This window comes from Diplotaxodon limnothrissa, linkage group LG11 (assembly GCF_057381915.1).
Source record: "Diplotaxodon limnothrissa isolate DT_005_m linkage group LG11, D_limnothrissa_male_GT1.1, whole genome shotgun sequence".
NCBI lineage: Eukaryota > Metazoa > Chordata > Actinopteri > Cichliformes > Cichlidae > Diplotaxodon > Diplotaxodon limnothrissa.
The window spans coordinates 20,630,613-20,657,814 of NC_140606.1; the positions used below are offsets into that span (position 1 = coordinate 20,630,613).

Sequence of the window (27,202 nt, forward strand, 5' to 3'; positions counted from 1 at the left end):
GATTTAGCAGCTGAAATGTTTCATCCAGTATCTCAACCATTAAAATCATGTGACAATTCAAATTCAGCCAGCTTACTTTCAGCTGAAAATGAGGCTTTAGAGTGTTATTACGTTAAGAGAAATCTTCTGCCTCTCTTTCAAATGTTTGACAGATATACCTAGAGTTAACCACTGAACAAATACAAAATTTCTGCGAGCTTCACAAGGTGACTTTAACTGTTCAGGGCTTGAATCTGCCGCATACGACCGGCAAACTTCTAATCAGTACCGTCAGGTGAAAACTATGTAAACACAGAGCAGCCACTGAGAGAAAAGTAAGAAAAAGGTGATTCACAGTATCTCATTATAAAGAAAACTTTTCCTTCGATAACAAGCTTCAAAGACACAGCACTTTAGAGACTCTACTTGCTGCAATCAGATAAGTGCAACAGTTCAACCTCCAGGTAACTGAAGGTTGAACTGGATCCTGGATGCATTATCATATGAAGAATTATATGGAACATGCAAAGACCCCTCCTTGGCTTACACCTACCGGTATCCCAATGGTCCGTCCTGGCAGGTGCCCCCATTGAGGCATGGGTTGACGGGGTAAGCAGAACAGGACAGGTGGACTGCCTCACGGCCCCGACAGCCACATTGCGCAGTCAAAGAGGCCGCCAGTGACACCAGAGAGATGTTACCAGAGCTGAGAGCCACCGGTGCCTGGCTGAATGAAACCTCATTGCTGCAACCTCCAGACTGGCTGCAGTCTGTGTATGGGCAGTCATCCACACCCACCTGAGAGATGGACACGCCCAGAATGGCCTCCAGCTAAAGGTGATAAAAAAAGGAGTTAAGACACAAACAGAGGAACTTTCAAATTATGATAAGCTAAAAATAGAGACAAACTATTAGATTAGATTAGATTAGATAGAACTTTATTAATCCCTCGGGTGGGTTCCTCTGGGAAATTCGATTTCCAAAAAAGCACAGCACCGACAGAAGTTACAGAGTTACAGAATATTATATATATATATATATACACACACACACACATACACACATATATATATAAATACAGAGACAATATAAATAAAATATACGAAGGGGATAAATAGAATAAATAGGAATAGAAATAAAAAGGAATAAAAATAAAAATACAAGTGAATTGCACATTTCAAGTATTGAGTCTATTGCACCGTTGACTATTTACAAAAGTATTGCACAAAAGGTATTGCACAGTGAGGTGAAGAGGCACTACAGCTTAGTTGTTCCCCCCTCCTTTGTCCTCCTGTTTCCCCTCCCTCTCCCCTCCAGGGAGGAGTTAAACAGTCTGATGGCGTGTGGGACAAAGGAGTTTTTAAGTCTGTTAGTTCTTGTCTTGGGGAGAAGCAACCTGTCACTGAACAGACTCTTCTGGTTGTTAATGGCCGTGTGCAGAGGATGTCTGGCATTGTCCAAAATGTCCATCAGATGTCCGGAGATGGACCCCAGAAAAGGAGGATGCTCTGAGGGACTGTTATGACACCACAGACTGGGATGTGCTCCTGAGCCCACATGGTGAGGACATAGAGGGGGCGACACACTGTCTTACAGACTACCTCAACTTTTGTGTGGACACGGTCGCCCCTGCTAAGACGGTACGGTGTTATCCTAATAACAAACTATATAATGAAACAAAAAACTAATGAGGGAAAGTAAAACAATGTTGAAACAAAGTAAAAATAGCATAGAGCAAAACGGAACCTCAGCTCAATCAAAGATAGATAACTCGAGATTTTGCTGAATAAACTGAAGAAACACTGCAAAAATGGGACAAAACTTCTCTGCAATGATCTGAAGGACTGAAAACAATCACTGGTAAATTTGGTTCTATAAATCACTGAAACATGAAGTGTACTTAGTTTTTCATGGAACAAAAACCTGTGAAAACAATTGACTGTAGAATATTTTGATATAGACAGGAGTTCACGATCAGCTCAAAGAGTGTACTGACCAGGTTCTGTGGCCCTTAAACCAAACCCAAATCAACAAGTCTCCATCAGTGTGCTCCACAATTGATATGAGGTGTTTGTGTTGATATCCTGTGTTTGTTTTTTGTCAAATGCGGTACTGTGCATTATTGCCAAACCCTGCCTTTGGTCATCTGTCCAAGAGGCTTGTCTTTTGTGTAGATGCAACTTTTCAAAACTAAACTGCGCTACCATGTTCTTTTCAGAAAGAGGTTTTCACTTGGAAAGCCTGACAAACAAGCCATATTTGTTCAATCTTTTTATAACGTTACTGTCATGAACTTGAACATTTAACATTCTACCCAAGGCTGTGAAGTCTCAGATGTAGTTCTTGTAGTTTCTCTGAACATTTCAGAGCCTGACCCTAGGGAAGATTTTTTGGGATTCCTGCTGCTAGGAAGATTGTGGCACTGTCTTAATACACACCTATAACACACCTTCTGTAGTTTCATTTGCTTCTGCAAGTGTAGCGATTTCTAAAAGAAACAATAAATGTGTACTTAGTTTTTTATAGGACTGCTCAGGTGAAAACTTTATTTTCCACATTGTAGGATTGTAGGTATCCTCGAAACTAGGATAAGCTTGGCTAACCAAAACTAAAACAACCATGAAGCTAAAATTTAAGCTGGCGTTTGGTCCAAACCCATGGACCAAGGTTTCATACCTTGGCATTTTTTGTCTTTGATTAAACTGATGAGTCCAATTCAGTTAGGTATAAAGCTGACCTATGATTAAGCAGAGGAAACAAAACTAAAGCTGAAATGAAGATAAAAAATGGCACACAACTAATTAAAAATCAAATATAAGCCCATCAAGACAGATTAAGTGCTGTGTCGTTAAACTTCAAATAAGACTAAGTACTGTGTGTGAAATGAGTGAAACTAAAACTAGCATGGGGGGAAAGCAAACTCAAACTAACAGCATTGAAGTCATGAGCTCTGTTTGAACATATTAGAGAATTTCAGAGAATGACAGGAAACGTCTTTGATCTGATGTCTACCTGCATCAGTGAAATCTGAATTTACTCTATTTCCCTTACTGTTATTTATGCACTTTGGTGTTTCTCTGTCATTTTCCCTTCCTCTTAAAGTTTTGCTGTCATTTGCTTTCCGTTGCCAAATTCACTCGCTTCCCTGCTTGTCATCCTGATTCTTTTCTCTCGTTTTGTTACTTTTTTGGAGGGGGGGTAGGGGGTGAGAGGTTTTCATCAGAGTCCCTCAGGGTTTCCTGTCTCTCTCCAACTGTGTGTATTTCTTTTTTTGGAGTTTAGCTATTCAGCTGACACTCTCATCCACTGTGACTTACACTCCCCAGGCACGGCTTTAGATTTTGGCTCCAGAGCCAGTTTCAACATCGTCTTTTTTCGTGATGACTTTGTATCTCTCTGACATTTTTGTTCTAAATCAGCCAAGACACTTTTCCTCTTAACCCTGAGATAATTAAAGACGTACCTTTCATCTTCAGCATTTGATGGAAGTTATTTTAAATCATGCTGTGTTATTTATACTTTAACAAATTTTTATTGTTGTAGGTGCTGATTAGGCTTTTGAGCCAAGCTGCATTAAAGCTGGAGATGTGCTAACTATCTGTGTCTTGACACTTTGACAGGATTTATGTTAGCTTCAATATTTGAACAATATTTGCATCTCTGGTAATATGAAGGCTTTTCTAAACACACAATGTGTAGTTTGTTTTGCAGTTATGCCTTAACATGAGCATTATGCACAAAGTAAAACTAAAACACTGCTAATACCCTGCTGTAGAAGGCAACAGTGTAGAAAATTTGTATACTTCAAGAAAATCATCAAGACACCCCGACAGCTATGTAACCAAAGTGGGAAGGAATTATGTACTTATGTGTTATACTTCTACAACTAAGCCTAGTTAATCAGCAGTAATGCCACCAGGCAATTATTTAAACCTTGATTGAAATGAACTTTACTTTCAGGATATAAAAAAAAAAGTGTATTTATTGCATAAACAGTCACAATATGATAATAAAACACATGCAATAAGGTGTTAAAGGTTGTTTTTCTCATCTTCCTTTCAGCTTCCTTTGACTGTTTTGTTTTTCTCTTATACTGTCTCTGGTGTTATGTATTTATTCCCAGTGCTGTAGTGTTTCTGTGTATATTATCAGTATTATTAAACACTATTATTTAATCATTGAGTGAAATAGCTTTCTGGTGTAATTTCCTGCACTGTTTCCTTCATGTGAGCATATGTACAGTAATATTGATTCACTTTATCCCCCAGCATATAGCTACCCCTTCTTGAGGCTGAACCAGATGTTTCTTCCTGCTAAAAGTTTTTTTTCCCCCTCCCCACTGTTACCAAATGCTTCTTTATACAGGTTCGTCTGAGTGTTGGGGTTTATCTATATTATTTTTGGGTCTTTACAATATAAAGTGCCTTGAGGCGACTGTGGTTGTGATTTGGCGATGTATAAATAAAAGTGAATCGAATTAAACAGAACCAGAATTAACTGAACTGAATCGAGCTGTGTGTATAAACTGATATCTGTACAGACATGTATTACGACAATACATTACACATTTCTGTAGCTATCTTTTGCTCCATTGTCAGTAATATTAGATGGTTTTGTTTTAGTAATATACTTTTCAGTTTTTGCTCATATTTTGGTTTTATTGGCCACTTGGAAGCAGAAGTAAAACTAAATACAAATTATGAACCCCATAGTGCATATAGTAACTGAAGATGTTAATGTGAACTGCAGTTATATTACAGTATGCTACAAATCTCTCTTTCTCCTAATAGATTTATTCACATTATTGCTTTGCCAGTGTCATAACTTTTATGCAGTCTTTTAAACAAGACGTCAGCTGAGCGACAGCTGACAGTTAGATATTTGATCTAGCTCGGCTGTCTATGTTTGCGCAAGTGTGTTTATTTAATATGCATATTTATATGATTCACCAACTGCCATCATCTGCCTGCCTGTCACAGAAATGAGATCAGAAGCAGCTCCCAATGCTTTAATGGTATATTTTCATATAAAAGTATACAAGTGTGTACATATGCACGCAAGTATGTGCGTGCATATGTGGGTGTATCACTGAAGAGAGACATGCTGAAGCAACATGTCCACATATTAATGTATGATCAATTTTTCACTTTTCCTGGCATGTGGGTGTGCATGAGTGTGAAATAGTTTACACTTTGTGTTAAATGTCTCTGCCTGTTGAACTGCACATATGAATATGTGAATGTAACATGTAATTGAGTGTAATTAATGCATCATTAATCCTATGGCTGAAGATGTAAACTGGATGGCTCATTTTTCCCGTCAGTTCACCACGTTTACGTTTTCACACTTCACCTTGCTTCACTTTATTTAGCTTTTGCACAATTATCTGTTTGCTTGTTGGATTGGGGCACTTCCTCTTTGATTTTCCCGACCGAAGAGAAAGTAAGTTCCTGAGATTTCCAGTAACAAAAATCACAAATTAGCCTTTGAAGGTTTTGGATTAAATAACTGGTTTTTAACTTACAAAGAAAAATGTAAATAATGGATTTTTATTAAACATCAAAAATGTGCTCAAGAAATGCCACCTTTCAACTGAAACACTAGAGAGAGTGGAAAAAATGCCAAAAAGTATAATAATTTAACATAATTTATATTCCTACATTTAAATAGTTTAAAGTGTATTTTCCAGACTCTAAGTCTTTCCTCACCTTGGCCTTGTTTGCTGCCACGTAGCCGTGCAGTTTCTCAGCCTTGTAGTAGGGAGAGCCGTGGGCAGCAAACCAAACATTAAGCGCCCTCCCACCATGTTTGCTGGCATCACCCACAGAGAAGATCTGGACGTTTTCCGGCAAAGTCTGCAGGAGTTCAGCCAACGTCAGACCCAGACGGGAAAAGCGACTCTTCTCACCTCCACCACTACTACTGAAAAACTCCTCCACTGTCAGGTCTGGAAGAAGAAGAAGGAGGGGAGGAGAACAGATTTGTTTACTAGCTTCAAAAATCACCATGGGAAATTAGAGGCAGCATAAAAAGCAGCGGACAGACAGAAATATCCTGATACTACAAGTTGAATGAAAAGGTGAATAAAACAGAAGGAAAAAAGGGAAGAGACAAGAAAGTCTGAAGAGATGGAGCTGAAAATAAACAGCAGGGAACACAAGAGATGATAGAAGAAGAGGAGCAGGGAGTTATTTCCAATATTGCGTCTGTGTGCCAATGCTGATGGAGCCTGATCGAGCTGACAGCCCTGAAACTGAGACCCTGAAGCACTGTGCCACATCGACAGTCACAGGAGGGTGTAAATGTGCGTCTTGTGTCAGTGCGCTGAGATGTTGTTAAGTCATTTGACTAACAACTGTTTTGTTTGAGGTTAACAAGTGTATTTTCATATTTTAACAATCTGACATCTTCACTTTGGGACTCACTGCTCAGGCGGATGGAGGCAGCACGCTGCAAGGCAACGTGGTGCAGCTCTGTGACGTCTACTTGGGCGGTGGAGGTGACGTCTGGCCAGGTGTTGTCGGATACACGAACTTGCAGGTGGTATGAGCCGGGAGGAGTTCCCTCCCTAATACTGAGCTGACCTGAGCTCTGGTTCAGACTGAACAACCTGAGAGAGCGAAAGAAAGATTAGTTTGACTTATTTTCTGTTGCTGCTTAGAATTATATTTGTTAAAATACATCATATCTGCTTCTTTCTTGCATAAGAAGCGGGTGCTATTTTCAGTCCCAGCAAAAAAAGTGTGTGTACCGTTTCGGATTTTTGCTTTATGTATGTTACATAAATACTTATGTCTGGATTTCCAAAAAAAAGCAGTGCAGAAATACACTTTATTAACCTCTTCCACTCTGGAGGTCTGTTTGCAAGGAACCATTTATTATCTGTCTATTAAGGGTATGATGGATAGGTTGGATATTATAATTGTTGAGCAGAATTCCTGCTGCAGAAAATGCATTAGTTCAAGGACTTATTGTTATAAGGCAAATACAAATTCAGACATTTCAGCTGTTCCTCGTGCTTGGAAAACCAAACACATTCATAAAGTTCCCAGTGAAATCTTCAATCCGGATAAAATCTTTCTCAGATGGGATTTGTCAGATCAAACTCTGACCAGATGGAGGTCAGCTGTTGAACATGGATCCAGGCCGGTGGGGGGGACTCTTGATCTGGAAAACTCTGGCAATCTCTGTTCTGCTGCACTACAGAGTGGATCCCAAACCTTGTGGAGAACATGTGCCGCTGGCTCATGTTAATATTTAACCTCTTCACACTGAAGTGACCTTCAGAGCTCAGACTAGACCAATTAATTAAGCGTTACTGAACTGAGGCCAAAATGAGTCTGCGGACGGTGCTTGTGCTGCCGCTACAAAACAAGCTCTCATGTACCGTCTCCTGGAATACCGTCACGCTTGAGAGATTTCCAAACATGTCAAAGCACTTCACAGACAGGAAACAAATGAAAACATAGCATACCGATCAATTCCAAACAAATCGCTGTCTGCTGAGGCAGAATGCTGAGGTTTTCTGGTTATTTTGTGCGTTTTGTGATTTACTGAATGTCCCCAAATAGCACTTTTTTTTTTTAGCTTTGACATGTTTTTAGCCCAGCACGGTGGCACGGTGGTTAGCACTGTTGCCGCACAGCAAGAAGGTCCTGAGTTCAATTCCACCATCAGGCCGGGGCCTTTCTGTGTGGAGTTTGCATGTTCTCCCCGTGTTTGCGTGGGTTCTCTCCGAGTACTCCGGCTTCCTCCCACTGTCCAAATGGATGGATGTTTTTAGCCCCTCGGGCTCCTTCACCTTACCAGAACGCTTTTTCATATTTTCCCCTAGATTGTATCTTTTTATATGTAAATAACATTCAACCTAAAGCTGATCTATACTGTGAACAAACTGCTATCTGCTGTATGCTCTGATGAGGGGCATCTATGGTAATTCTCTCTCTCGTGGTTCCTTTGTTCTCGGCCATTTCTTGTCGTCTCTTGTCGTCCCTCTTTACAGGTATCTCATTAGAAGAAAAGGTGTCAGGGAGCGCAATCAGGCTCTCCTTTCAATGGGTCCGCGTGAAACCTTGCCTCATCAAACAAAATGAGTGCGCCCTCGCCGTGCTTCACTGGGAATTTTCAATACCGCTGGTTATGAAGTATTAATAGCACTGTTCCTGACAAGTCAGATCCCCTTTTCTATCTCTCTCCTTCCTGTCCTCTTCCCCTTCATTCTCTTTCACTCTTTCTTTGTTTCCCCCTTCAAACTCCCTGTTTCTCTGTCCCAATTTTCCTTTCTCCCCTTTGTCGCGCGGCACCTTTGTACTGTCTCTCCCTCTTTATTTTAAATCTGTCAGCTCCTGTGCAGCTCTTTTATTTTCTCTCTTTTTCTCTTGTGCATTTCTTGCTGCTGCGTGTCACATGAGAAGGGACACTTTAGCAGGGAATCTTTTCTGTATTAGTCCCAACACATCGTAAAACTACTTTACATCTGTCGTTCTCTGGATTCTTTCATCCAAAACTGGTCATAATATGCTCAACAGGAGTGTGTAGATTGGTCCAAATCACACTGTATATTGTGATATTGTGCATACATCTTTAATCCCAACAAAAAACATCGTCTTGTCATTCATGTTTTAATTGTTTCATTCCTTGTTCAGAGTTTCGTGAGCTGTATTCTACATTTACGTTGGTTTTCCAGTGGAAGGTGCAAACGGTACAATTTTACATTTTGGATATATTTTATAGTCTTATTGTGCAAATTAAAATCAAAAGGAACATCAGGTTTGCATTATTATTTAATTATGAATAGTACGTTAACTAGATGAATAAACAAACAGATTTGAAATGTCACTGCTTACTTACGATATCGCACAACCACAATCCTAAGCTACAAAGGAATACATTGAAACTGCAGCCTGTCTGGAGTCATAAAAAATGCATTTGCCTGCCTAAAACAAAGCAGCATTTCCATTTGAGAACATTCAAAATGTTTAAAAGAACCAGCCTGTATCTGTTTCCATCTCTTCTCTTCATCATGAATCTCTTTCCTGTCCTCAAAGTGTTTACACGCATGATTCTCTGTGACTTAAGCTGAACTCCAGACAAGGTCCAGACGATCAGGTAAGGACATTATCTGAAGTTGCACTTCCTCACATTTAGAGCACTAAAGCAGATCATATCAGATGTGTTTGCACTGCTGGAAATTCTCATCTTGAGGACGATTACATGAAGATTTACTTTAAAGGGGTGAAGGGTCAAAAACTATTTAATGCTTGATCTAACTGCCATGAACGTTTGTGTTCTCACATATGCCTCAGCTGGGGAAGGACTAGAAAAGTTCAGGGCTGCAGTGCATGTGGGAAAATGGCCTTATTCAAATTTTTCTTCTACTTCTTTTCCTTCCTGTCTTTTCTTTGTTTTGTCTTTAATTGTGATTTAATTAAAAGAATCTTTCTCTATATTTTCAATATTATTGCCATACTTCTGACTTTATCTATATCTATATCTCCTTCTTTTTCTTTTTGCATTACTTAATTTATCCATCTGTGCTTTCACCTCCATCACTCTCTTTCTGCAAGTCACCTTTCAGGCATCTCAGAGTTTTCAGCTGATGAGATCAAAGTACCTGGTTGGTTTGCCTTCAAAACGGTACACTTTCTCACTCCAGTCATCAAGGTCGGGGGATTGAACTTGTCCGAGCACTGTCGTCTGGAGAATACCTGTCAGGAGGTGGGAAAAAAAAAAGAAACAAAAAAGTCCAAAAATGTATAAGCTTTGAGAGGAATTAGTTTTGAGCACAAAGGGTCCCTCTGGTACAATCCAAATATTAAGAGTGAAGGAAAAAAAGTAGAGGCTTCTTTAAGGAGATAAGGTGACGGGCAATGCCTCATTGGCACACACGGTCATGGTTTGACGGCACAGCAGTAATATGTTCACGCATTAGTTTCCCCCTCTTCCAAAAAAAGCTGAACACAGCTCTGTAATCTCTTTAGCCGTGAAATCAGCTGCCTTTTAAAAAAGCCTCCTGTTTATGTGCTCATCAAACCCGGGACTTAAGCTGGTCTTAATTGTTTGCTTCATGGTATGTTGTTAAGGTACGTGATGGATTCATATTAGCAGGTTAATGCACTTTCATGTGGAAAGGCCCCCGAGAGGGAATCCACTAAAAATACATCACAGAATACCTTAGTTTTTCCAGCAAATTACAGAGGGCCGACAGATGGTATGAAATGCTAAATAAGTGATGTGGGCTGGAGCAGGAGGCTGTGAGCAGTCGACTGTGACAAGTACAGTTTTAACAACATGAGTGGAGAGCGCTCAGAAGGTGGTGGGAGGGCAACTCGTTCTCACTCCCAACACGTTACATACTGACGCTTGGTCAGGACCTGCAGGTGTCACATGTTAAAACATACTGGGTAACGCTTTAGTGTCATTTTTCAATATTGAAGGCAGTCTGGCGGACTTTAAAAAGTCCCTAAATGTCAGAAGGAGACAGCAAGAGACCATAATTAAATGTGCTCCGCTGTTGAAGGACACATCAATATGGTGACCAAGAAAACTGAGGAGATGCTTGCTGCAAATGGGAGAAGTTTGACTTGTAATGTGTGGTTAATGCTGTGAAAGAGCATAAAACACAATCTGTTCCTAAACCTAAATAGTGACAGAACAAAAAGGCAGGCATCTCAGATTTGTTGTAAATGATAAATGGTGATATATAGCGCCTTTCTACCTCAAGTCTCATTTACCCAATCACACACATTCATACAGAGCTTAATCTATACCTAGCTTCCTAACATTCGCACACATACTCGCCCTTCGATGAATGCATCTGGGGCAACTTGGGGTTTAGCAACTTGCCTGAGGATAATTCGGCATGAGGCTGGAGAAGTTGGGGATCGACCGAGCTACCCTCCTGGTTGTAGTTGTGTGATTATGCCTTCTACCAGCTCAACTGCATCCTTATTTTTTTCTTATGTGGAAAAATGAAAGTACGGGTGAAGACCCTAAACACTGCACTGAAAAATGGCACTAAAGGGCCACTCAGTGCATTAAACGCTTGATGTGAGGAGATTTTTATGTGATAGGGTGGGATAATAGAGACCTAAAGGTTTAAAAAGAAACCATGCTGAATCCCTCAGAGTGACCAGGGAACTTTTAACTGGGACAATATAATATAATACATTATGTTCTGGGGTAAAGGCGTGTTCAAGCAATAGTACACCCAAACTTTCTCCAGTGGAGTGTAAAATACTAGACTGAACGGTGAGACTCTCATGAAAGAAAAATCCAAAACCAAATGAATGTCTAAATTTTGTGGATACAAACAGCACACATTTATTTAAACATCGTGTTTTCATCAATTTCCAGTTTTCAATCAGTTTTCATCAGTGTGCAGCTAGTTTACATTTATTTTACACTGGTTCACTTTGATGCCTCACTAAATCAGAGAAAAGCCTGGGGCCAGTTTCACAGTTTTTGCAGCTACTGTTCACACCACAAATGTTAGCAGCATTATGTTTCACAAATTACAGATAAATTTACAGACCCTACAGGGCTCTTGCATGCTTACTGTTTTTACAAATGAAAAGCATCGCGATGAACAAAAACACTTTGTTTTCGCAAATCACATTGTGCATTCGGCACATTTAGTGAAACATGCCCACGTTTAATTTTCTCTGTTCGGGGACAACAATGAGATCACTGAATGAAAATGTCATAGATGCAACAGATGAATAGTGGTGAACAATGAAAAACTTGCCGTCACATCTAAAATCAACCCTTTTTTTTGACACAACACGCTTCATGTGATCTGTGTGTAGTTTTATTTGATCATGGCCATGAAAAAAAAAACTTTTTTTTCACAGACTAGGACTTCAGAACCTATTTTCATAAACCTCAGCAAACTCTGTAGCTTTGATCATGGACATTTGGAACCAAATTATGTAATAATATATAGGTTTCATGGAGCTAGTCTCAAAAATTAAGCATTGGAAACCTCATTGAATTAGATAAAAACAAAACATACCTTCATAACTGTAGACAATAAAGTTGGTGTGTCCAGGTGAGTGGGGATGATCATTCCTGTCGCCGATCACAACTGTCAACGTGCTAGTAGAGCTCATTGGAGGAGAGCCGCTGTCAATCATGAGAATTGGGAGGCGGTACTCCTTCTGCCGCTCACGATCAAAAGCGCGGAGCGCGGTGATGGCTGCGCTTCCGTTCCGAAAGTCCGTCAGGTTAAAGTTGGTGGCGTCTGAGGTGAGCATCAGAAGCCGTATGGAAAATGGCCCACTGTTGGTGGAGGTGTCGCGATCGGTGGCATGAAGGAGCAAGGAGGTTTCATTCATTTTCACTGGCTGAGGTGCAGCTGTGTTCTCCCAAACAACAGGCTTGTAGGGGACCTCAAACTCTGGCCCGTTGTCGTTAACATCAAGTACAGTCACCACAACAATGGCAGTGCCAGTCAGGAGGGGACTCCCTGCATCTGTAGCCAAGACCATGATCCTGTGCTGTGAAATTTTCTCCCTGTCCAAAGAATCAGCAACTACAACCCAACCAGACTGGTCCACCAGGAACTGATTGTAGGGATCTGACTCTTTGGATATACTATAAGAGAAACGCCCATTTTGGCCAGAATCTAGATCAGAAGCTGTAACTTGAGCAACAATTGTCCCCACTGGCACATCTTCAGACATAGCTGGTGACTCATAGAATTGTGGAAAGAAGACAGGAGGATGGTCATTGGAGTCTTCCACTTGAATGAGACAATAGGCGAGGCTGAAGAAATCGGCATCTTCGGCCTTCAGGGTCAGATTGAAAGTCCTTTCGTTAGGCTTCTCAAAGTCAACTTTCTTCTTAAGTTTTATTACGCCACGTCGATTCACTTTGTCTGTCTCCACAAAGAACTTTCTGTTTTCATCACCACCTACAATGCTGAAGGTTACCACAGCATTCTCGCCCTCATCTCCATCTGTGGCAGAAACTACAAGAACCTCGCTATTCACCTCAAGGTCCTCAGTCACCTGATCAACACATAGAAGTAAGTGATCTATTTACATGCATCACTGGTAAAATAAATGTAAATGTTTAAAGAAGGTTAGCGAGGTTGACTCACCTGAGTATTGTAGAGTCTCTGAGTGAAGATGGGTGGATGGTCATTGACATCTGAAACCATAATGGTGGCTGTCCCTGTCCCTGCCAAACTCCCTCCATCACGGGCCTCCACCACTACCAGATACCGGTCCTCCATCTCCCTGTCCAGAGAGCGTAGTACTGTGTAGATGGTGCCCGTAGTGGCATTGATAGAGAACAGGTTGAGGTTGATCTCGTTGCGAATATTCTTGATGATGCTGTATGTGAGCAAGGCATTCCTGCCCTCATTGGGGTCATCCAGATCCATGGCACGCATTTCCATGACGGATGTGTCTGCAGGTGAATTTTCAGGCACTTGACCAACAAAACAACCATCTACTTCCAGTGCTGGGCAGGGGAAGAAGGGAGCATTGTCATTGATGTCTCTGACTTCTAAAAGTACATCAGCAAATCCTGTGAGACCTGCCCCTCCCTCATCTGTGGCGAGGACAAGGAATCTCCAGGCAGGGCGCTCCTCGCGGTCCAGTCGACGTTGAGCATAGATTCGTCCAGTGCGCTCATCAATGGTAAACTCACCACCAGCGCCCTGGCCATGGAGGGAATAGCGAAGAGCACTCTGGTCAGCTTCCTGATCGGGATCTGTAGCTGATACCTACAAAAATTACACAGAAATATAACAGTAAAATAAAATCTAAAATTCTCAAAACACTGAGTTTGTAGTTCAAATTAAAAATTAAAGATCAAGCTTGCTGTTTTAGTCACAGTGTTACTAGAAATTTCCAGGTGATATAAAGCACTGTGTAAATGTTTCCCCTGATTTCTTTCAAGGAGCCAGGCTTTCTGGAAATATTTTAAAGTGGTCTTAAGCAATAGTTCTCCAGGCTTTCTGCACACTGGCTGCTTCTTCACTCATTTTCAATCCACTTCTTGTACCTGATCATTTTCAGATGATTGTTTTTTTTTTCCCTAAGCCAATGAATATTAGAATAGAATAGAATTAGAATTCAACTTTATTGTCATTGCACATGTCACAGGTACAGGGCAACGAAATGCCCTGTACCTGTGACATTTAAGCATAACAAAGCCCATCTATAACTCCATGGATGAACCAGTGTTGCATACACACATAACGGATAGCTTAGCAAAGAACTATCTTTGGGCACATTTTTTAACTAGCAGTCTGCAAAAACTGCAGGTTCTGTGATGGTTTGGGTTTGCATTTCAGTTACTGTTGTTGGGGATTTTGTCAAAATTTGTCAGAATTTTGAACGCAGAAAAACACCATCAGATTTTCATTTACACATTGCCTTCTAGCCTGTCTGATTGGAAATAGTTTCATTTTTCAGCATGGCAATGGTCGCAAAGTCACTGCCAGTGCAATAAAATATACCTAGATGGAAAAACAAACAATGGAATTTCCCCAGAGTCTGGACCTCAACATTACTGAAGCAGAATAGAAGGCAGCCAACATCTAAAGAAGAGGTTTGAATGTCCTTGAAGAAGCCTGAAGACCACTTAAAGAAATGATGAGAAAGCTTGGCTAAGAGAGTTCAGGTTGTGTTGAAATATAAAGGTGGCCATACCACAATATCAATATTGTTAACATCACAGTATTACCAATACTAATGGTCCCTCACATTAATATCCTAAAGTATTATGTTGTTAAGCGTAAATAAACATATTCATTCCTAACTTTTTCATTTACCAGGAGCACATACTTTAACAGATACCATTATTGTTAACTGCTATGGTTTACCTTAAGGAACTGTTTTAAAATTTGATGTTTCACAGAGCCTTTGACAACCTGTTTCTGCACGAGATGACAAAATTTATGTCACCCAGATTCCTCTGGACACACAGATGCATGAACTGTATTCTGGGCTTTAAGCCAGATGCTGCATTTTATAACATCAGATCTTTATTCAAATTATTTGAAGTGCTTTCGTGTATGAAATGCTGACTAGTCCCCATTTTTAAATTGGAAAAGTGGAAAAAGGGCTGAAAATGTCTTCAGAATTAAAGCACGAAACTTATTGCAGACTTACTAATCAAGCTTTTGATGATGTTGAAAATAATTTTAAACTTAAAAAATTACAAATACATAAAAAATAATCATCAAAAAACACCAACTGAACATTTCCTTGTTAAAAAAGTGGCTTCATTATAGAAGGACTGCAGCAAAAGTTAATCGCAAGCTGTCACATTTGTCGTCGCAAGTCCATTCAATAACATTTTTTTTCTTTAAAGAAACAGTTTTTTTTATTGTTCTTTTATACATCAGGCAGTTTCTTATTAAAAAAGCTGAACTGCTTGTTCATTATGTACAAATGTGAAGCCCAACAAATAGGACACGAGGCAGGGAGCTGATTGCAGCAGCTGCCCCTGCACAAGGGGACTTGCCAACACAGGAATAAACATTTCTCAGTTGCTTTGTCCTGTTTGCTTAATTAACCAGCCTTCCTGCTATCTCTCTGAACAAGGGGACAAGAGCAGCAGAAACGAGACGAGCTCTCACATCTGTCAAGGAGACACACAATGCAATTAAAAGTTAATAGACACAGACAAAAGCAAGAAAAAGTACACTTTTACCCTTTCTCTTCCTCTTTTCTCACCAGAGGGTTTGTTTACAGAAGGCTTTGAAGTCATCCCCCCTTCCTCCCTTCCCCAGCCACCTCCCCCATGTGGGTTCTTTGCATTTCTTGACAACGTGATGCAGGTACACAATATTGAAGATGAGCAGCCGCGGCACCGCAGAGCAGGCTGCTGCGCAGGTGAAGTCAAAAAATATTCATTTCAAATTGGATTTTCCCCTCTGTTCGCTATCTGCTGAATTATATTTGAGGGCAAGGGCTGAAAGTGGCGGGCATTGAGGGAGGCCCTGGTCGCCGCGTAGCAGAAAAAACTATCGAGAGCGTTAGAGAGGAACCAAACGCACATCAAATCAATTCCAGCAGGCGAGGGGAAGTAGGCCCAGGTTGAGGGCTTGGTGACACATGCCTCTCTGACAGAGATTACTTCCCTGGCCTCCCAGACGCGCTTCCACCTTTTTAATCTGATTTAGCTTGGCGGCACATGCATATTACTGTGAATTACCGGTGATAGGTGTGACGAAATGAAAGCCACAGGAGGAGGAGGCTGACTCTGACTTTTCTGAAGCAACTTTTCAAATGGCAGGCAGTTCCTGTCAGGAGGTTTTGGTTGGTTAAACACTGGCGCCTCTGTCAGCTAATATTGTGCTAACCAATTTCATACATGTGCGATGTGTTAGTATGTGGTCACTTGATCTCAGGTAGGTTTTTGCTCCAGGCTAATACAGCTCGATGTTCCTAATGTAACAAACACAATTAGGTTTGTTTCCAGTACATCTGATACATTTTCACATATTGTTCATATAAACACTAACATTTTCACAATAAACTCCTTTATCTTAAAGGTATGTTTGGGAGGTGCTACTTTCTCAAGTTTATATGTTAAACAGTTTCATCTGGACTGAGTGGACATGTGATCAGTGCTTAAGGCTAGAGGCTAAAGCTAATGGCTAACAGTTACAAAAAAAATGAAAACATGCCATCAATCCATCCATTCATGTGTTTTGTAGTTACGCTGTATATGGTCATAAATTGACTAATCCATTATTTTGTTGTGTGAAAAGAGTAAAAACTTGGCACTTATTAGTAGTGGAAAACAAAGAGAACTTAGCTTAGTCTGGCTCTATTTGGGGTTCTTGGCTGAGCTCAGCTCTGTTTATGGGAGTTTCCTAAGAGCAGCCAATCAAATTCAGCTTAAACCGTTTGTAAGAATTTGAAAAAGACAATGCTGTGAGTGTGACTCCTTTTAGCAGTTGCTCTGTCTGTTGCATTGCAAAAGTCATAAAAATTCCCGCTAAGCATCACCAGAAAAGGAAATGTCAAATTCTTAAGAACATAAATTGCTGTTTAATTATATATGATTTTGTATAATTTTTTACGACGCGACTAAAACTTGAAAAACCGCATTGTCTATTCTAATGTCAGTGTTTTAAAATCACAACTGAGTTGATTATAGTGAACATAATCCGATCTAAAATGACTAATAAGAGTCCTTTAAGTAACTTTTAATACGACACAAACAGATTCGCTAACCTCTAGGATGAAAACAGGAAGCTGGGTGAGTTCTTCCATCACAGCAGCGTGATACTCGGTCTGGCTAAAAACTGGTGCCTCATCGTTGCGATTTACCACCTGAACGACCACCAGTGTCTCGTTCTCCCACTTCCCGTCTGAGGCCACCAGCCGGAGCTCGTAGCGCTGCTCCATCTCATAGTCAAGAGGTTGAGCCACAAAGATGGTGCCCACTTCAGGTTCCACGTCGAAGGTGCCCATGGTGTTTCCTGATGTGATCTGGTAGCGCAGCTTGGCATTAGCACCTGGATGGAAGACATTAAGCACTTGTCAGTTTTTTAAAATCTTTTCTACGAAACTGATTTATCCGATCATACTGCTTAGCTCTGGAGACAAAGGTAGGAGGAGGATGATGTTCCTGTTGCTTCCAAAAAGGACTGTTTAATTTTATTGAAATAAGAAGGCTGCAAAATCCAGCACATCTGGTGAAGAGTTGTATATGCTACTATCACTCATATCAGTTGAATGCATCATTGTTGTGTTGCATTTTTGCTTTGGTAGAGTACGAGTTGGGCTTTCTAAAACTAAAATTTCGCCTGGTAACGGGGGCATAAATAAAGAATCTTTTGACATTTTATAAAATATTAAGTTATCATAATTACATATAAGTGTATAGATGTGATACTAAAATTGCAACACTAATGACCAGCGTCTCATGTTATGCAAATGCTCTTCCTGTGGTGCTAGTCTGATGAAAGCTCTAATTTTTAAAGATCAGTCACAGTCAAGTGATTATCACTGTGGTAAAAATGTCTCCCATTTTTTTCTTATCTATGCCCCATTAAAAAATAAAAAAAGTTAACCAAAAATGTGAACCAAAAATTGAGGTAAGACTCAAACTGTGGATTGAGAAAACCCTTAATCCTCTGCACACAGAATTATAATAAAATGAGGTTTTGTAAGAAGCCATAATATAAGCTTTCTGGTCAAATTCTTCAGTAGAATCAGGTATTTCTCTTACAGTTGGGGTTATTAATACCTTGGCCTCCTCAAAATCTCCTCACACAAACAGTCGTTTCCCCATCACGCAATTAATTTTCTAGAGACCTACAGAAAGGCTCAGAATTAAAGTAAGATGTGCTTTTTGTTACAGCAGAAACTTGGGTTATTCTGTTGTGACTATTTAAGATTTAGGTCCATTTAAATTGGATAGTATGAATAGACACACTTCTTGTATACTGAAACTCTCACACATTTTCCATTGTGTTTCCAGAACAGATGAGTCGGACACGAGTCGGCCTTTAGTCGGCCCGAGGGTCCAGTGAAAGTTACTGAAAATGCATCCTGATCAGATGCCACTCTCTCACCTCTGCTGTCAAAAATGTAGCTGTTGCTCTACTCAGAGAAAGAGTAAAGACTTCAGATATGTGGTGGGAACCCACATAAGGAAACTAATTTCATATATTATTTGCAACCACATATTTTCAGTCATGACCACAGGTGATGGCCTGAATGTACACTGACTGTTCAGTCTGCAGCTTTTTCCGCTCACCACAGCAGCCAGTTATGATGTCTGCAGTACCGCTCACTCTCACTTCAGTTACCCTCACTACTAAACAACGCCTCAAGAACAGCAGCTCACTTGGGACATCGACTCACTTTCAACTCTGACACGGTTACAAACGGTCATTTCTTCATTTCTCTATTGTCTGCCATTTGATCCCATCTCTTCCTGCAATCTTTGGTCTCCTTCCTGCTTTTTTTTCTGCTCCTGAAGGACTGGTCGCAACAGAAAGTGGCAAACTTCTGAGAGCACTGTTCTTTAACGGCATCATGCGTTGTTCTTGGTGGATTTACCCGACAAATGTCACAGGGACAAAAGGATTTTCCAGAAGGAGAATAACAAAAGCAAAGTCCTCTTTCAGTTGCTCCCTTTAAGGGTCGCCACAGCAAATCAACTGCCTCTCACCTTGTCCCCAGCTGACTCCTTCATCCCACCAACCCCATGTTTGTCCTAAAATAATGAAAGCAAAGCGAAACACCCTTTTGTAGTTTTTACCTTTACTATTTCTACTAATATTTTCAATCACATGTTCAGTGATTTTGCAGACTAAAACTATGGTTGGCTTTTATTTCAATGTGTGTTGTAAATACACAGTTTTTTCCATAAGTTCTCTAAGTATTAAAAATGATTCTTTGAACTGATGCCACAATATTTTTCTATGTCTTGCTAACTGCTTTGATGTCTAACCCCAATCAAAAAGCTTGTAAAAATGAAAATGATGTCATGTAATGCAAGTAAAGTCCAAAACAGAAACTTTATATTGGCTAGTTTTAATTAAGGAAGTATAGCAGATTATCTGCTAATTGGAAGGTTGGTAGTTCGATCCCTGGCTGCTCCAGTCTCCCTGAAACAGACTGAACCCAGATCTGCTTGTGATTCATTCATTGGAGAGTTAAAGTTAGAAAGAAAGCACTTAGATAAAAACATTGGGTGAATGAGACCTGTTGTGTTGAGTTCTACATTAAAAAAAGAAAATTATATTTAATATCTAGGGTCAAGTGGATTAATCCATGTTACTACTCCGGCTCCCAAATGCCGAATCTTGATGTTATTCTAAGCTGAAAACATATTAATGATTCTGCTCAGCAGAGTAAAATAACCTTCAGTCAATGAGGCGATACTGACTTCCCAGTAAATGGAGGAGACCCACTCTTGGTGACATTCGTAGGACTCATGACAGCTTATCAACCGTTTAATCAAACATAAAATAACTGAAACAGCAGTTTTTAAATTATGGAAAAAAATGTAGATTTCCATTTTCTTATAATGTGAATACACTTTTTTCGGTGACTTGCATCTTTGCCTTAAATGCTTTGGTGACCAGTTTTTGAAGATGAGTTTACACGAACCACAGTGTATACATCCAACTTGACTAATTTCCCCCTCTCCTTCTTCTCTTCTCACATTGACGGCTCTTTAGTTTTCTTTCTTTCCTGCTTTCTCCATGTGCCTCCATCCCTCTAGCCTACCGTTTCTTTCAGCTTTGCTATGCAGTCCTGTTTTCTTCCTTTGATTATTTTTTCTTGCCACAGTCTTTTCTTCCTTCCTTAACTCTCCTTCATGTATCTTCCTCCCAAATCTTTTATTCTCCTCCTACTTCCGTCTGTTCTTTAGGCTTTTTGTCCACTTGTTTTGATAATCTACTTTCATCCCTCTTTCCCTTCACTTCTTTCATCTTTCTGTTGCTTTTCCATCTCATTCTCTAGTCTCTTTCCTTTCCTTGTCTTTCCTCTGTTGGCTTTCCCTCTACTTTCCTGATGAACTGAAGAAATGCCAGCACACACACACATAGGGACATGGTAAACATGGCAAACACATACACACACAGATGTATGTTCAGGGCCCAGAGGCAGGTCTGTCTTGGTCCGGCTAGCTCTCTGTTTACCGGCACCAATGAGACTTTAGGAGACAAACACCATCTGTGGAGACATGGAGGACCTTCATTACGACACTGGAGAGTGTGTGTGCTCGTTTGTGTGCGAGGAAAAAGCTTAAGTGCACTGGTCCGTCACAGCCTCCAAGCACGATGTGTTGTGACACTCAGCGAGCGAGTTAGTGTGTGTGTGTAAATGTGAGTGTGTGTAAATGTGTGTAAGGAGAGTAGCTCCAGCGGTTTTTGCCTCCGGCAGCCTCCCTAATGATCAGTCTGGCCATATGGTGTTGCCCTCTTAACACATACACACACATATGAACACACACACACGCACATGCTAGGGGATAGAGCTGATTTAATTCGCAGCCTAGCAGGAGGCCCAAATTGAGATTAAGGTCAGATCTCTGCTCCTTGTGAGGTGGACCGGAGGGGAAAGTCGTCCCTGAGCAGTGACTGCAGGTTGACACTCTGAAGGACTAAACTCATATTTGGAGGAAGTTTCATTTCGTTTTACAACCACATTAGAAAATATCACATGTTGTGGCCTCAGATGCCTGCAAGAGATACTGTGGATATTTGAAATTCAGCTGGCTGCAGTACCCAGAAATCTTGAGTAGAGCCATGTATTTATTCCAACATGACAGAAAACATTAAGCCTGATATGTGATGGTAGATTTTGGAGTAAGGTTTCCCCAGTAATCGGTAAAACGCATCCTAAAATGACAAATTCGAATACAAATAACCGAAAGCTAAATTTACAGTGTAAAAATTAAATATTAGTCTGCTGCATGACTGAGCAATTGGAGGGTCCAAAGACATTAGACCCTCCAGACATATGCATCTTCCAGGTTGTGACAGATGGTGACAGCTGTGGTTCCAAAGAGACTTTCGATGCAATGGAAATCGATGTGAATCTTAATCACTGTAAACACTGATGTTATGGGCTCAGTCACTCATTTTGGGTCATAGTGAAGAAGAATTAAGTCTATTTTCCAAATCTTGGTCATACCATGTTTAAAAATCAAAGGTTATCTGTGGTATGAAACCACAAACTCATTCAATAACGGGCTGTCACTCACAACTAATTAGTTAATGGGCAAAGTCAGGCTGTCCCTTCTCATCACATATGTTTTTTTGGGTTCTTTTTTTTAGCAAAAGCAAATATGCTCATCTTGAGGCTTCAAAAGAGGACTTAATGAATAGATACATCCATCTTCTCCTGTTATTGTGTGCTATAACTGTTATTCATGTAATAATAAGTTCTGTAAATATTAATATCTGACTTTTCGATATAGATTCTAGCAAGGTGCTAGAACCTCCTGAGATATTTCTATATTGATATGATCCGTAATATTTACTCAGCACATCAATGATGTGAATCTCCTTTTCTACCACATTTTCAAGGTGCTCTGATCTGAAGAAGATCTGTTGACTGTGGAGGCTATCTATCTATCTATCTATCTATCTATCTATCTATCTATCTATCTATCTATCTATCTATCTATCTATCTGTCTGTCTGTCTGTCTGTCTGTCTGTTTCAAGGTGTTGTGCATTCAGACATACTCCTTTGCATATTTGGTTCTAATGAGTTGTTATGTGAGTTGATGTTGCTTTCTTATCTGTTCGAATCAGTTAGAACCATTTTCACCCACAGAACTTCCAATGACTGGATATGTGAAAATCCCATTCGATCACAGGTCTCTGAAATACTCCGACCAGCCCATCTGGCACCAACAACCATGCTGCATTTACAGTTTTTCTCAGTCGCTTTGGTGCGTTTCTCAGAACACCATTAACATTTGCACAGCAGTTAGTGCATTTCCCAAAACAATTAGTGCAAACTGCAAAACCTAGTGGATAGCCTGCAAAAGCACGTCACATGCACAGAATTGATTATCCATACCTCAAAAGCAAGTATCCATGTCAATGAAACTGTCAGTGCCATCAAAATGAAAAGTCTTGACACCATCTTTATGAACAAGATAGTCAAATGGCATTGTCATGTTTCCACTATGACAGTTTATAATTTCAGTGTTTCCCATTGCAAAAACAATTGGTGACACCTGAAAATGCTGACGACAGCACTATGGCCTACCTGTACAGCCATCTGAAATGTGCAGTAAAGTCACTGTAGATGTTATGGGAGTCTTGTGAGTAACTGAGACACTGAATACGTACGTTTCACATTTCCATTGTGTAGAAGTGTTTGTAATCCTACAGAATTGTGCAAAAGAAAAATATGCTACAGTCACTTGTTCACTGTAGAATACATGTAAACATAAAATCACCCATTTGGTAGAGCTGTGCACTAATGTGAACAATAAACAGCACATGTAACAGTACAGTAAATCATTCTGACACATCCAGACGTTCCTGTCTGTCTGGTCACATATTTTCATCTACATCACAACAGATGTTATCCCTTGCAATGCAGCGAGGAAAGTATCTCCTGGAGTGGCGAATCCATCCTCTGCAGGACCCTGCTGTGATGTCGTCACATGCTGCATCCATGGCTGCTAGCAGGGCCATTTGCTCATGTGGATTTCATTTTTCTTGAGTACTCTGTCAATTGTTGAAATTGAAACAGATTCAATATTGCCAAATACCGTGTAATTCTCTATGACAGCGCTTTGTATTTCTCTCAGCTTTATTGCATTGTTTGCAATGACCATTGCACAAATGGCTTCTTCTTGCTGTGGGGTAAAAAGGGGCCCTCTTCCGCCTCCGTGAGGTTGTCTTACAATCCTATGTGGTGCAGAGTGAACTTTTTGTGAAATTGCAAATACAGTACAGTAACATGTGATGTGTCTGAGATGGCACAGTACAGTACAGTGTATTACTGTTTGCATACCTGTTTTCCCTACGGAATGTTTGAATGATTGAACTGACAGTAGTTCTTCCAATATTGGGTTGCACCCTTCGACCAGCCTCCTCCATGGTGAGGCCGTGATTGACAACATGGTCCACAATTGTAGCCCTTATTTCATTAGGAATCCGCCTATATCTGCCTCTTCTCCCTCTTCCCCTTCCCCTTCCTCCCCGCATCCTCACCCCTCTTCCACGGTGCTGACCTTCCATTTTGTGTCACAGAAGTGTAGAAATGGTACACACTAGCTCCTGCGCAGTTTATATATGCTTGCCAATTGGGGATTCACAGGATTCATCCATAATTGACAGTGAACAAGTTGTTTGTCATTGGTTACAACTAAACTTTCACACGCCTACTCATGAGTGACAGCTGTAATTCACCCGAGATCAATTGTTCAATTTCGGAGACATTTCCAGGAACAATGATACAGAAAGGTATAGGATTTGCTTGACAGATGGCCAATATTTGGCATGTGATAACTAGTTCAACAATTTTGTGTGTGATGACTCAAGCAATGGATGTATGAATATTAGTTTTATTGGGAACGACTATTCAGCATCCATAGGTATGATTACTTTTGACTGACATGACATAAGCAAATGGAAATGTCAGAAAGCAGCAGGGAAATGTATGGAAGCAACTGATTCATGTCCAAAATCATTTGCAGTTTGTTCAGAGAGAGGAGAAATTGCTACTATGATGTGCACAAATGACTGAGTGTTGTGGAGGTTGAACTAATAGTTATGAGAATTTCAATTCTGATCTGAGAAACGCACCAAAGCGACTGAGAAAAACTGTAAAGTCAATTAAATCACTTTTCTTCCACATTCTGGTGTTTTTTTTCCTCTCTGTCTACATGTCTAGATGCACTGAATTTCTTCCACGTGATTGGGTCATTAGATGCAGTTGAACAGGCGTACATAACAAATGAGTGTAAGTGACAATTTAACTGATACAAAACTATAAAAATAATGTTTTCACAAGTAATAAATATTGGTATAGTTTTAATTTCATAAAATGTAAACATAGCATTGGCCTGGAGATGAGGAACTGCGATAGAGCATTAAACACTGTTTGCTTATAAACTGTGTACAGTGGTCCCTAAAGATGATGCACAGGAAAGGGCAAAAGCATGGGATTTTTGCATCTTTGTTTTGCTTGCAAATCATCGTGGAGCATCTTAACAGTCTGTCTGGAGAATAATCAAGGCCTGCAAACAATTTTCAAGTATAAAGGGGGAAAAACTCAGATTTCTGGGGCTCTCCTACAGGACACATCTTTAAAACACACTGTTTCATGTTTATTAGTTTGAGGCAATGGTTTCGTCTGTTAGTAGGAAAACCTAGAACAATAGGTATGTGCACTGCTACCAGCAGATGATGAATATTTTGCTAAAGACCAGATGGAAGGTCTAATACGGAAAGGTGTGTTACAATTGTATGTATAAATATGACAAACACGTTCAACATTAATTTTGGTTTTTCTGGGCTTTGACCTCATTGTCCCCCCTCTCCCTGCTGAGCTAAGGTCAGGAAGCCAATATGGTTTCCTGTTGTGAAAGGGTGATACAAACTTACCACCTCAGGGGACTCAGAGACTGCATTAAAGGCAGCAAGGAGAGAAGAATAAGCAGCTCGCTGAGGGCTTAAACACTGCTATGATTAAAGCTGTGTTGCAGTGACTGAAGTGTGGTATCTAAATGCAGCAACAAACTCAACTTAGCAAACAGGCTAAGCTTCATTTAGTAGAATTGTTACACACTCTGATGGCTTGACTTTGGACTGCAAATCAGGAACCTTTGTGTCCCAGATCCATCCAATCCTAACCATCATAACCATCACCTCCATTCAGTACAATGTAAAATTACATGAACAATCACTCACATTCACACATACCTCATTAGCTCAACTTCACTGCAGTAGTAGGTAGTTGTGCATGTGTACTAAACCCAGGGGCGACGCGAGACTGAAACGCCAGACTCAGCAGAATTTTAAAAAAGCCCCTTGATCTCATTACAAGATGATCTTAGTTCGGCAGTTTTTTTACACTAGTAGGACCAAATTTACCCAGAAAACACGACGGGTGACAAAAGCTGCTGCACCTAATCAGCTTTAGGTTGGAGAGGAGGGGGTAAAGAGAGGTAATCTAAACCCGCCCTTCCCCCGTCACCTCAACTCTACCTTAGGTTATATTACAACAAACACCAAATCAAGCTGAAACAAATGCAGGAACTATTCAGCAAAGGAAAGCGTTGGCGTGTGTGTACGTATGTGCGCTTAGTCCCTGGTAATTGTGTTTGAGTGACCTACAGTTTATGTCTGGAATGAAGGTCACCGGTGCTTCAACATCTGTCAGCTTCAACAACAAACTGTGGTCATAATGTACAAAACACACACACACACACACACACACACACACACACACACACACACACACACACACACACACACACACACACACACACACACACACACACACACAGCTGAAGCCAAGGTGACGGCTGCTTTGCTGCATTTTAGAGGATAAAACCTTGAGTTCTGTTTACAGCTAATCAAACTTGAGATTGGAGCTTTCAGGAGTTTGATTTTTTTCACCTTCAGTTAGCATTACACACACACGCACACTTTTTAATCTGCCTAACATGTACACACATGCTCTACACATGCATATAAACAATGTATCTGATCTCCATATAACATGGGAAGGAATCTGACTGAAAAAAACACCAAAATGCATCAGAGGTAAATGAGCCTAAAATCTGCATAGCTTGCAATAAGATGATAATGAAAATGACTCATTTGCCATTTTGGAAACATGGACATGTTCACTGTAGAAGAATGTGAATCAGCTCATGCAAGCCAGTGTTTGTGCAATAAAACACAAGATAGATAAAACAACTTTTATGCATTACATAATGGACAACGGCGAGGACTGCAAATCAGTATGGGCTAGAAGTCCGTGCTCACTATTCACCAGCATATTATTTTCCAGGAAAAATAAATCAACAGTTTGATGACAAATGAACGACAGATTTGTCGCTTTGCCAACTGTCATTTTTCAAAAGGCGACTGACTGATAACTTGAACAGACCTGAAACTAGAAAGGTTTGGGCAGCAAGTAAAAAATTGCAAAATTGGACTAAGTTAAAAAAACAGGTCAGAGAAAACAGTTATTCACGGAAATCTTTTTTATATTTTACAGTAATGATTGCTTTGAGTTCTGTGAACATATGTGATAATGTAATTACAAAAATGTTCAACAAAATATAAATAGAAGCACATTAAAAATATTGCAACATAGCACTCTTAAAGATAACATTAGGAGGGCAGATGGCAGTGCTAATGTTTGTCTACCAAAGTGTTGGATTCTGCTGCTCTCACAATAGAGACAAAGCAGTAAGAGAAAGTAAGTGACACAAGGTATTTCTCTTGTTTCAGGAAACAGTGAATCAAACGCCCGCATGTCTTCTAATAACTGTAATTACAGAAATGCAAACATCGCAATTCAGTGCAGCCACTGAACTGCAATTGTTACTTTTTAAGATACTGAGCTATAATCTATAAAAAGCAAATCACAAAAGAGCAACAACAGAGCAAACACTGAAAACAATCTAATTAAGGTTTAGTTATATCTAACCACCAAATATGACTAGAACTTAACAACCGAGTTATTAAAGGTAGAAAGATGCAGTTATTATGGACATATGATAAATATTTACAAACATTTCACCCTGATC

At 40.2% G+C, this 27,202-nt stretch overlaps 1 protein-coding gene across 1 annotated transcript in view; it reads right to left on the reverse strand.

The window, feature by feature from the left end:
• The window catches only part of LOC146622661 (neural-cadherin), a 143,260-nt gene that overhangs the window by 13,076 nt on the left and 102,982 nt on the right, over positions 1-27,202 (reverse strand). The window contains exons 17-23 of the mRNA XM_085365327.1: positions 17,181-17,464; positions 13,082-13,711; positions 11,993-12,989; positions 9,593-9,686; positions 6,405-6,589; positions 5,688-5,926; positions 533-810 (exon numbers count right to left, since the gene is read on the reverse strand). Of these exons, the coding sequence (XP_085221453.1) occupies positions 533-810; positions 5,688-5,926; positions 6,405-6,589; positions 9,593-9,686; positions 11,993-12,989; positions 13,082-13,711; positions 17,181-17,464 (2,707 nt within the window). The remainder of the gene's footprint in view (positions 1-532; positions 811-5,687; positions 5,927-6,404; positions 6,590-9,592; positions 9,687-11,992; positions 12,990-13,081; positions 13,712-17,180; positions 17,465-27,202) is intronic.